The sequence below is a fragment of the Staurois parvus genome, unplaced genomic scaffold (assembly GCF_062004578.1).
Source record: "Staurois parvus isolate SC_StPar_1 unplaced genomic scaffold, SC_StPar_1.0 ptg000397l, whole genome shotgun sequence".
Lineage (NCBI taxonomy): Eukaryota > Metazoa > Chordata > Amphibia > Anura > Ranidae > Staurois > Staurois parvus.
The window spans coordinates 5271216-5283997 of record NW_028318193.1 but is presented as its reverse complement, the minus strand read 5'-3'; the positions used below and the strand labels follow the sequence as shown (position 1 = coordinate 5283997).

At 39.1% G+C, this 12782-nt stretch overlaps 1 protein-coding gene across 1 annotated transcript in view; it reads right to left on the bottom strand.

The window, feature by feature from the left end:
- Positions 1 to 3802: 3802 nt before the first annotated feature.
- RSPO3 (R-spondin 3) overlaps positions 3803 to 12782 on the bottom strand; it is a 122680-nt gene continuing 113700 nt past the window's right edge. The window contains exon 5 of the mRNA XM_089686452.1: positions 3803 to 5829. Within this exon, the coding sequence (XP_089542578.1) occupies positions 5697 to 5829 (133 nt within the window). The 3' untranslated portion in view covers positions 3803 to 5696. The remainder of the gene's footprint in view (positions 5830 to 12782) is intronic.

Genomic DNA, 12782 nt, shown 5'->3' with positions numbered 1-12782 from the left:
GCGCAGTGTGAAGCCACAATTTGACATGCTGACGCCGGGGACCCAAAGACCAGTGAAGAACCAGCCTGGGTGAGGACAGCGCTGGATCCTTGGACAGGTGAGTGTCTGTTTATTAGAAGTATTTATGTTTTAATATTGCACTTACGTTCGGTTTGGTGCAAAGGAAGCAATGAAACAAATTCAAATCAGCCGCGGTGCCAGTCTGCCAGCTGGTGCGTGGTGCCATAATTAAACAAATTCAAATCAACTGCGGAATGATCTCCAGTCCCAGAAGACGCCAGTTGTGGGGAAACACGTCTTCTTGTGATGTCACCACGCACCAGCCGGCGGACTGACACCATGGCTGATTTGAATTTGTTTAATTGCTTCCTTTGCACCAAACCGAATGTAAGTGCAATATTTTAACTTAATAAAGTTATTTTTTACTAGGCTGCACTATGAAGTTTCTTCTGTTTTAACTCTTCATACATCATTGCGGAGAGTGGTTTGAAGTGTTATACCATCTTGGGGAGCTTGCAGTTGTCCATCCATCCTCTTTGGAATCGATAGTGAGAGTGTCAGTGTGAAGCCGTAACACTATCTGCCTGTTTGATCTCTATAGCTTGAGATCAATCTGGTTTGGTAAGAGGCTTGTCAGCTTTCTGTGAAGAGCACCATTGAGCACTACAGCACTTTTTTTGAAGATTTATTCAGCACGCAGCACTTTTTCTTCACATTGGATTGGGGACTTTATATTCCAATATTTGTTCATCTGTGCAATGTTTTGTGACTTACAGTTGTGTTCAAAATAATAGCAGTCAGACATCACTAACCTGATCAATCACTGTTTTTGTTAGAAATTATATTTCTACATGGCAAATAATGTACTAGCAGGTGTAGTAGAGTAATAGAAATCCAACAGACCCAACAGTCATGACATGCATGCTGATGATTCTGTGTAATTGAATCACTAATTGAAAGGGGCATGTTCAAAATAATAGCAGTGTGGAGTTCTATTAGTGAGGTCATTCATTTTTTGAAAAACAGGTGGCAATTATTGCCCTTATTTAAGGAAGGAAGGCAGCAAATGTTGTACATGCTGGTTACAGTGCATTTCTCTCTGAAATTCTGAGGAAAATGGGTCATTCCAGACATTGTTCAGAAGAACAGCATACCTTGATTAAAAAGTTGATTGGAGAGGGGAAAACATATAAAGAAGTGCAGAAAATCATAGGCTGCTCAGCTAAAATGATAGCAAATGCTTTAAAATGGCAACCAAAACCTGAAAGACGTGGAAGAAAGCTAAAAACTAACATTCGAATGGATAGAAGAATAGCCAACATGGCAAGGACTCAGCCAACAATCAGTTCCAGAAAGATCAAAGAAGGTCTAAAGTTACCTGTGAGTACTGTTACAATTAAAAAACGCCTATGTGAAGCCAAGCTATCTGCAAGAAGCCCCCGCAAAGTCCCACTGTTGAAAAAAAGACGTGCTGAAGAGGTTTCAGTTTGCCAAAGAGCACATTGACTGGCCTAAAGAGAAATGGCGCAACATTTTGTGGACTGATGAAAGTAAGATTGTTCTTTTTGGGTCTAGTGGCCGACGACAGTTTGTCAGAAGACCCCCAAACATTGAATTCAAGCCACAGTACACTGTGAAGACAGTGAAGCATGGTTGCGCAAGCATCATGATATGGGGATGTTTCTCATACTACGGTGTTGGGCCTATTTATCGCATAGCAGGGATCATGGATCAGTTTGAATACATCAGAATACTTGAAGAGGTCATGCTGCCTTATGCTGAAGAGGAAATGCCCCTGAAATGGGTGTTCCAACAAGACAACGACCCCAAACACACCAGTAAACGTGCAACATCTTGGTTCCAGACCAACAAGATTGACATTATGGAGTGGCCAGCCCAATCCCCGGATCTTAATCCAATAGAAAACTTGTGAGGTGACATCAAAAAATGCAGTTTCTGAGGCAAAACCAAGAAATAGAGAAGAACTGTGGAATGTAGTCCAATCATCCTGGGCTGGAATACCTGTTCACAGGTACCAGAAGTTGGTTGACCCCATGTAACACAGATGTACAGCAGTTCTCAGAAACAGTGCTTATACAACTAAATATTAATTAAGTGATTCAAAGGAAAGCAAAATCTTCAAACATTTTTCAGTTTATATAGTGAATGTTTGAGTTTGTAAAGAAGAATACAAACACTGCGATTTTTTTGAACAGTCTAATATTCACTTTTCTTCAATTTTTTTAGAGGAATAACACAAGTTTGATATATTTTTCTTCATGTTTGATTTGGAATAGAATGTGTAGTGTTCCCAATGCATTTGTGTGTATGGAAATAAAAGCTATTAGAAGGATTTTGAGCTTTATTCACTTTTTTCAACACACTGCTATTATTTTGAACACACCTGTATATGATATATTATGTTGATCTTTGTATTATCATACACACATTAATTGATAACACAGTTATTTTAGTTCTTTTATATTATATGGGTTTTAAGTGAACAGCGCACCTTTTATATAAGTTGTCATTCATATGTGCTGCCATACTGCCGCTCCTCTAAAAGTGATACACAATAGATTGCCTTTTAGAGGTCACTTGACAGGCATTGAGGAGGTAGCAATAATTTTAATTCTCAAAATACCAATCCACCACACTTCAACTGTATGCATTGCACGCAATTCCAGAGCGGTTACTGTGTGGCCCCATTCACTTGAATGGGTCATGTTCAGCAGCGGTACCACCTGCCAAATGTGGCATGTCATTTAATTTTTGTTGTGACCACACAACAAAGCATCATGGCTACAGCACAGGTAAAGTCTGAACAACAAGAGACGAAAGGGCACAAATGCCTAGTGCTTTATCTCCAGCATTTTATTAAAGGGTAAAAGAAAACAAGTTATACTCACAAGCCAAATAGGAATGATGGCATAACTAAAAGCATAGAAACCTGGAGTCCGCTTTCCAATTTTGGGCCACTGCTCTGAGGAAGGGGGCCAGTCACGCGAAGCACGTCATTTGGGATTGTTATCTGAACATTCATTGAAGTTGGAGATAGGACTTCAGGATTCTGTTCTTTTTGTTATGCCATCATTCCTGTTTGGCCTGTGAGTATAACTTGTTTTCTTTTACCCTTTAATAAAGTGCTGGAGATAATGCACTAGGAGTGTGCGTCCTCTTTGTCTCTTGTTATGCATGCAGTACTGGATTCCCTGATATGAGGAGGGCTGCACTGCTTGATCCTTCCAGCCTAGGGTTTAATGGATTGTAAGCTCTATCAGTAGGGCCCTCTAACCCTTCCTATTTTGAATTGCATTGTAACTGTACTGTTTGCCCGTTGTAAAGCTCTGCGCAAACTGTTGGTACTGTATAAATCCTGTATAATAATAACAAAAGCATCCCTGCAATTTCTAAGCGCTGAAGTGTCAAGTTTCTAATATATTCTTCTAACATGGATACAGCCCTGAGCGGCTTCATTTCTTAGTTTAGATGGGCAGTCGGGACAGTAAAACTGTGGCTCAACTATCTGCTTTTACTGCCCACTGGCCAACCTTGTGAATGAGCCCTTAAAGAGAAAAGGTTCCTGCACATACAGCCGCTCTTATTCATTTTGCTACTTTTATTAAAAACCATAATGGACTTATTTGCCTCCATGTTTTATGGAAATATGGTATAGGGCCTGATGTTCTGGATAGCAAATAAATCATCCTTCAATAAACATCCGCAAACAATTTTGCAATTTAGAAGCATACAATATATTAACACAATTAAGAAAATGTGTAGTCAACTAAAAACTCAACTGTGTCATGAAATATATTTATTGTAGTGGAATTTCGCTCAATAGATACACACATTATTGAAGTTGTACCCCTTTCTCCATGCTGATCAACAAGCAGATTATAAAATAATATGTTTTTTTCCAGAAGATAACAATACTGGAAAATACACAACGTTTCCATGACATACTGCTTTTTTCTATATTACGTAGCTCTTCTGCCTTTAAAACCAAATACCTATGTAGATGGTAGGATCTGCTGTGACTGGCAGATCAATGCTTTGCAGATCTTTCCAGAAGCAGAAGGATTAAAGGTTTTGGTCTGTAGATTTTTTTTAACATGCAGACAGATGCATGATAGATATAGCAGTAAAATGAAAGCAGAGGGATAGAACATGCTGCCCTGCACAAAAAGCAATTATGTCTGGGACACTACGTCCGTCTGGAAACCATTCTGATGTTCAATACATTAAACAGCATTTCTAGCAAAGCACGATAATATTCCCTCCAAGAATGTCTTCCAAGGTTGCAAAGAAACAACCACTACAAGCTTTTATGACTGCAAACTGCTCCTTTACAATGCTAGAGCACATTATATTTAATTTTTTTCACCAGAAAAATAAAAGATGGTAGGCTAGGCCCAGTGTTATTTTTGAATTTGCCATCTAACATTATGTGGTTCACATCCTGCTCTTTGTACAATCACACCATCAAGCCATGCCTTCTTATAGGACTTATATGACAAGCTGCAGAATGTAGTCAATACTTATTTTTGCCAAGTGACACCTTGGACACATTTTGGAGAAGCACCAAAAGCATTGTTTAAAAGTTTTTTGCATTCTGTCCTTACTTTTGCATGGATGTAGTTAAGTCCTAGGGACGTAAGGAATTCAGTACTTTGGCTGATGTTGAGCCATATCCAATATGAATTTTATACAAAGGATCACGGCTGTCTCTCCTTGTTAGCTTCTCCTTGTTAGCTTTCTAGAGTGTACAGATATCCTAAAACGTCATTCTCCTCAATTTCTCAACTGACTTTTTCTTTGCAAACATTCAAGGACTAAAAACTACACCAAGCATAGGAAAACGTCATCGATCAAATTTGTGTGTGCTAATAAATTAAAATATGTCTAACCATAGGGCAGCTTTTCTTTGAGATTAGTACTGCATTTTGTTCCTATACAACATATAAATGTTATCCTCCAGCACTGACTAAACTTAAATATTGCTCGATATGACTTATGAGGCAGCGTCGACCCAAATAAAACTCAGTTCACACTACTGTAACAGTAAAGAAAACCAAAAAAAGAACACATCCTGGAAATGTTCCAGTCCTACAGCTGGCATGGAGTGAGGTAACCATAATTTAGCTGGCTATGGTATGATAATTTCCTCAGTAATGTGTACATGCTGGTAAATGCTTTTTTTTTTTTTCCTTTTTTTTTTTGTGATTCAACCACAGAAATGTGTTAGAGAATGACTGTGCTGTAGATTTCCATATATAACTTGTCTATAATTCTCAAAAAAAACAGCTTGAAAAAATACTTTACAAAATAGGCTAAGATGTTGCTATTAATAATTACAAGGAAGAGAGTCTTAATTGAAGATAGTCTTAATTGTCTTTTACATATGCATAGAAGCATAAAAATATAAAGCATCCATGGAGCACATCTCATAATTCTTTTCTGTTAGCTGTCTCCGATTCTCTTTCTTTTTCAGTATATCAGTAATTCAAGAGAGAAACTTGGAATGTTGTTAAGGCCTTAGTTGTATGAAAGCTCTTCACTCCATCTAAAGGTTTAGTCAGCCAGGGATGTGATCAGTATAGCAGCATCAGAAGTCGGTCATAGAGGCATGCGGCCTTACATGTCCGATAAGAGCACAAGAAGGTTATGGCTGCATCGTCTGCATTTTCCAATTTCTAGGCTTTGACTTCTCGTTGCTTTCCTTCTCCTCGCTGAGGTTTTTCTTGTTTTTTCTGCCTCTGTTTCCTCTGTACATCTCCTTCCTTTCTTCTCTGCTTGTTCTTTTTTGTCTCATCTTTGCCCTTTACCCTAAAATGAAAACCAAAAACTGTTTAGTTTCATCATTCCTCAAAAGTAAAGTTCCCATATTACCTGCTTCCCATATATTTGGTATTTTACATTTTTTTTCTGTTCTGAAGAAATTTATGAAGAGGAAGTAAAGCAAAAATTGTGGGAGGAATTGCCTAGAGCAGTGGTTTCCAACCATTTCAGATCGCAGCCTGTAAATGTTCTCAAAACCATCTATGCACTAACAGTAAAAAATAAAGTATATACTCAAATAATAAAAGTGTAGGAATGCAAAACATGTATGGAAATGCTGGATAGCTCTAGATGGGGCTGGGTTTCACTGTAGGGGATAGTAGGTTGTAGAGAGAGCTAGGAGACTCTGCAGCAGACTTGGTTGCCCTGAAGGGGATGAGGTTTCTGGAGGAAGCTGAGGTGCACTGGGGGACACTGATGGAGGTTGGGGGCACTATGGAGGACTGGAAGGTCTGAAGCATGTAGGAGGGGCACTATGGGAGGCTGAACTGCACTGTGAGAGGCTGGGCACCAGTGTGGATGCTGAGGGCTCTCAGGAGGTACCGTGGGCGACTATGGGAGGTTGGGGGGCACTATGGGAGCTCAAATGAACTGTGGGAGTTTAAGAGATTTGTAGCTGGCTGGAGGCCCAGGAGAAGGGAGGCAGCGGCCCAACAGTGGGCCACAGCCTGGTGGTTGAGAACCACTGGTCTAGAACATTTCTAGAAAACATTTATTGATGAATTGGTGCTCACTATTATAAATAGTAAGAAATAGAAATTACGTTTATTAAAGAGACCCTGTCGCAGGATTCAATTGTGATGTGTGGGAGAGCAGGAGGAACCAGTGAAAGATTCGAGGGAGCCAGCAGACTGACACTCCTGCAAGTGCTGGTTTCCCTAAAGACTTCAGAAGACAATTTCTGCTGAAGGAAGCAGTGTTTGGTAGTGCAAGTGGAAGAAACATCTTACCATGGGGCAGGGGCGGACTGACCATTTGGAAACTCGGGCAGTGCCCGAGGGCCCGGGGTCAGTAGGGGGCCCCATGAGATGCCCCTGGTACCTTTTTCATAGGCTTTTTTGAGTTTGGCAAGGACACAGGGGCCCTATGATCTCCTATTGCCCGGGGGCCCCATGAGTTGTCAGTCCGCCCCTGCCATGGGGAGTTTTATGTAGCGAGAGAGTCGCTTTAATATCATATGCAGCGGGCAATTTTTTATTTTTTTAAACTGCACTAGAAAATATGACAGGAATGTTTTTATAGTGAATAACTTAATTTTTCATTCCCTTCAGTTTATCTAAATGAGACAGAATGCAACAAATGAGATAAATGAGACACACTTGAAACAGTATACAGTTAATGCAACATTTCAGGTAATGCTTATGTTCCAGAACAAATAAAAATTCACTGATGTGATGATATGTGTGACATAAATGATTTTTTTGTAGTAATTCTAGCTACTATATTTTCTTACTAATCTTTGCATAATGCATTTTTATCTTTTCATTTTAGCTTGATATGTTAAATATCTTCTGTAAACTCAGGAAAAGAAATATGTTGAAAATGCAGAATGCCTTGCAAACAAAGTTTGGTATAATGCATGAGCGGAAAATATGTACAAAGATTCTTTAACCTGTGCCTGCCAGCAAAGCACATTCAGAGGCTTAATTTGATCCAGTTTTACTTTCTTTATGGAAACAGTCCAGGTATGGAATATTTTATATTATTCCCCAAATGATAACTTAACACTTTACAGCTGTTACATGTTCGCACCCAAAACCAATTATATCATACTTGAAAAATATGTTTGTACTATGTCTGTAGCTCATATGTGCAACAGCAGAATTTTGGAAATTAAGGGGGCAATCAAGCAACAGTAATCACTGTACCAACAAAATATAGCATTTCCTTATGACAGTTTATAGGTAAATAAGTGCTTTATATGTTTAAATACACACATAAAGGTTAAAAGAGAAGATTGCATTTAAGTGAAACAAAAAATTATACTCAAATAAGTCTGATGTTGCATCTGTCCTCCTCTGCTTTTAAGATGAGGAACTGAGCAATCTAGGATCACTGATCACTCAGCCTTCAGTGAGCAGGGAATTGTCTGACACTGCTCTCTGCCCTCCAGCACTCATTGGACTGCAGAAGGGGGAGAGCAGCTGGCTCAGGCTCCCAGCAGATTGCTGAGAGACTGAGCCTGCTGCTGGTCCAGGCATCTGGCTGGATCCAGTGGTGGATTTAGTTCTTGTGCCGCCCTAGGCAACACAACAGCACCCCATCCCCCCCTCCACGTGCCGCCGCCACCACAAATCGCTACCCCCAACACCATCCCCCCCCCCCCCCCGGCTGCCACCTATCTATTCAAGGACTCACCATCTTATCTCTCTGAAATGACAGAAGAGCAGGCGGCCATCCCCGCACCCTCCAGCAGTGTGCACCCTCATCAGATCCTTGGAAGTGCCTCACCAGACTCCCATCCCTGCCAATTGTGACCCTTCTTCCGGGGGTGCTGCTGTCCCCCCTGGAAATTACTGCCCAAGGCAAATGCATTGCTTGCAGCATGGGAAATACGACACTGACACAGTAAGTTAATGTAAGTGCAGAGGACTGTATAGCATTCAGAATAGTGCAGAGGACTGTATAGCATTCAGAATAGTGCAGAGGACTGTATAGCAGCCAGAATAACCACTTGAACACAGTGATATGACATATGCTTGCAGGAAAAATCCCCTGCATATTGATTTGTACAGAGGGATATTTTTCTATACCTAAAGCCAAAGTATGTGTGCAACTATCATGGCAACAAAGGGGAAGAAAGCCATCTCCGAGGTGTACTAACTGTAGTGTTAAATGTTGCAGTATGGATACATATGTATAAAACTGTACATAATTCCTCCAGCTATGAAGCAATTGATACTGTAGCAATAGCTTAGAAGATAAAGAGCATGTTATCATTTTATTGACTTGTTGTATTAGCATGCTGAATGAAACAAACAAATCTCCAAGGCATTCCAAGCAATCAGTATCCTCAGTTCAGGCTCTGCCTCCCCTCCAGTGCCACCGCCTGCCAACCCTAGGCACCAAAGCAGCATTCCCCCGGCCGCCACCACCCGATTGCCATAATAAGGGGGCAGTGCCGCCCCTCCCCCCCCGTTTGCCTCGTGGTAGACATGCCGCTGGCTGGATCCCAACCATATTGTTGGCATCTTTTCAGAGCCTGGACTGCAGAACAAACAGCACTCCTGTGATCCATAGGAGAAGTATAGCCAAAATAGCTTTGGCTATACTTCTCCTTTGAAACCTAGTGTGGGACTCTGCAGCTCCCAATTCTATCTCCACAGACTTACACCACTATATATATTTAGATTGAAGTTAAAGTATAACTATAGTCAACATTTTGTTTTTAATTGTGGATAGAGTGAAGTCATGTCTCTGGGACTCCCTCATGTGTTCTGTTGTTCTGGGGACAACATTTTACCAAAAATCTGCAACATGGAAACAGACAACAATAAAAAGCTGACAGAGGTACTAGCATTTCCTTACATAACATACAAAAAAAAACATTTTTACTTCTGTCTATGTTGCTGTTGGAGAGTTTCCTTCATTTTGTGTCTGGTAAAAAGGTTATCTCCTGGACAGTAAGTAAGGAGAGAGCTCTTTAACGGGGCCCCAGACAGCTGTTAAACTTGTAAGGGGCTCTAGTCTTCTCTCATTCTATCCAAAGGAAAGAAAGGTTTTGTGTAAAGATATATTTTAAAGTGCATCTTCTTTACTGTTGTTTTTCTTCTCTCTTTACATTAAGGGTCATAACTTAGCTGAGGGTTGTTTTTATGTTCTCATAAAAGAAAAGGCCAAGACCCCAAGAAGTATAGCATAATGTAAAGGGAACAGTAGAAGTTATGGGTCTGGAAGGGGCTGTTGGAGAAGGGGTTACATTGTGGTCCTCCTTAATGCTTGGTCACAGTGGCCTATAGTACATAATAAAACTTGTAATGCAACCTACTTTTTAATGTAATGTTACATACTTAATTCATTTGCGTCAATGAAACATTTTTATGTCCAGGTCTCTTTTGTTATAATTGCATAACTCTGACCAAATAGAAACCATAACTCAGACCTAGAGACATGCCTTTACATTTGAACACCAGATCTACAGAATGTACTACCTTTGTAGTATGGGGGTCTCCCTAACTGGGTGCAGTAAAATTGGAAATGGTTGTTTAGGCAGGTTCTCAATTGACATAGTCATTTGTTGAACTGAAAAATCAAATTGTAAAATGTATTTAAAGCCAAATTAATATATTTTTTGGTAGAGTAGAGAAGGGTTATTACATATGTCAGGTTTTTATTACTCTCTATGTCCATGGTTCGGGGATTTACCCTCTTTACTTGTACTGATGACCAGTGTCACCAGGACTGAAAGTAAAGAGAATGTCAAAACTTTCAGTTGCCACCAGAACAGGAATAGAGGGGAAATCTTTCAATGCAAACCATTGTCCTGGTGACAACTGTCTTAGTGGGATGTTAGTAACTCTAGAGAGGTTTGCTCTAATTTGTTGTTGAGTCTGCAGGACAAGAAGTGAAAGAAAATCTCTGGAATGGGTCACAGACGGCAAAAAACGCAGACAGAGAGTTTTACTATACCCTATCCATCCTAAATTAAAAAATGTTTGGCTATGTTTTTTTTACTATGGCTTTATTTTAAGTACAATATATGTGAGACCATCCTAATGGCATTTTTTTGCAGATCTTCAACAAGTATTTTGTGGGAATTTGAATACAGGGGTAGTGTTGTGTTCTGCAGTCTGGGAGGCAGAATAGTTATAAAGTGCTTTGCTAACAAGCTCAGATGTCTGAGTATATCATAACAGGAATAGGAACTGGAAGACAATTGTACAGAGTATAGACAGTATTATACATATAATAACTGTAACAACTATGACATCCACAAGCCAGAGGCAGGAGCTCTACAGGTATCATGTTTACATTTATTTCTTATGAATCTTTTACGGTTTGCAGAGTCCCAAAGCATGTTAAATATACCCTACTGTGGTTTTAAAAGTTTGGATAGCTTTTGTACAAAAGGGAAGTGGTTCAATTTAGTGCCTTTGACCTCACTGGCTATTAATAGGAAATGGATTGTAAGCTCTAATGAACAGGGCCCTCTGTTTCCTCTTGTACCAAATTGTATTGTAACTGTAATGTCTACCTTCATTTTGTAAAGCACTGCGCAAACTGTTGGCACTATATAAATCCTGTATGATAATAGTATAATAATAAAATGGAGGTTGTTCAGATTAATATTAAAGGAAGAACGTCAGGATGCAACATTTATATCTATACCTTCTCCTTTATTAAATCCCACTGCAGCTTTAGATAACAACCAATTAGTGTCCCTGTGGCTCCCGGAGATTGAGAAAAATTCTAACCCATACTCATTTTTCATGGTTTTCTCTTCTCTATAAAATGTAATCACAGGCAGCTCTCAGACATACAAAAATTGATAATGTCTAGAATTCATGTTTAGATGTAAATATAATTATTTACTTAGATATCTAAAAGATCTACTTAGATGATAGATAGTGCTAAACATTTAGGTGTGTAATCAGAATCAGGACCAAGGCTAGACATTACATCCTATAGAAGCTACAACTCAAAAAACATCCTTCATTTATCTCCCTAGAGAGAGAATTCATGTCTAATTGTTGGGAATGCTTTGGAGGTGTTTTGCATATTAAATACCTAGGCAGCTGTAATCAGGTACTATTTTATTAGATATATTTCTACATGATTACAGCATGGTTATACAAATGTATGATCCTTTTTGGCTAAATAAAGAAATCTCCAATAAATGAGAGTTGCTGTTTGACTTTGCTTTCAATTTACATATAGGTTTACAAATGACAGTAATACAATCTACATTTTCAATGTACACTTATTTTAGCTTATAATGAATGTCCTTGTTTTATGAAGGAAGAGTAATCACAGCTCAAGGCTGGTCTCCACCTGTATCACCTCCACTGCACACTATCAGGTGCTGGCCCTGTTCGTAGCACACATCATGGTTAGAGCAGAAAATAATTATTAAGCGCTGATGGTGGAGTGAAACATGTTAGCTGGAATGCTATGTTCCCTCTTTTGTATATTGTGGAGTGTCTGTTCTGAATAAGTCCAGTTAAAGGTGATTTTATTGGATGTGCGGCCGACCAAATTTTTCTTCTCTACCGTCCTTGTTTTATGCTTTGTATTTGAATCTCTTTTGTGGCCACTGACGTAACTATTACATCATTGGCTGCAGAAACGTATAAATAGTAGCTAGGAGTTTGGTTTTTTTTTAACTCCTGGCTGGCTGCCGCCTCAGCACCTCTAGCCCAGCTACCAAATCACTTCTACAGTGTTTTTAACAAAATTTGAGTGTATTACCATAATTATCATGTGACATAAAAATTACAACTGCCTTGTTTTCTGCTGTTTTCTTACTGTTCCGTTGCTTTCTGCAAGGTCTCTGCTGTTAGAAAATATATAATGTTTTAGGGATTTTAAATAATCTTAGTGCTTAATGCCTAAAATGTGTATGTAACATGTATGCAATAACTGGAAGAAAATGGCTCTGGAAGCTAAAGGGTTAATAAGGTCATTATATTTTAAATCTGATCACCAAATGAGCTAATTGCAAATGCATAAAGTCACCAATTATTTTGGTAAAGTTATGATTGTCACATAAATATTGCTATCTTTAAAACAATGTAATTTATTGTTGCACATGAAATACAAGGTGAATTTATAATCTGTTTTTGTATTGACCCAGTTCTGCTTTATAATGTTTAAATCACATACTGTTTTATGAAACTTTTGTAGCAACTTAAAACACCAGGCCAGCTGAAAGTATTGCCTAAGTCACAGTTCCAGCTGCAATGTATTAAGAACCAGTACATGAAAATATTCCATTTCATTGC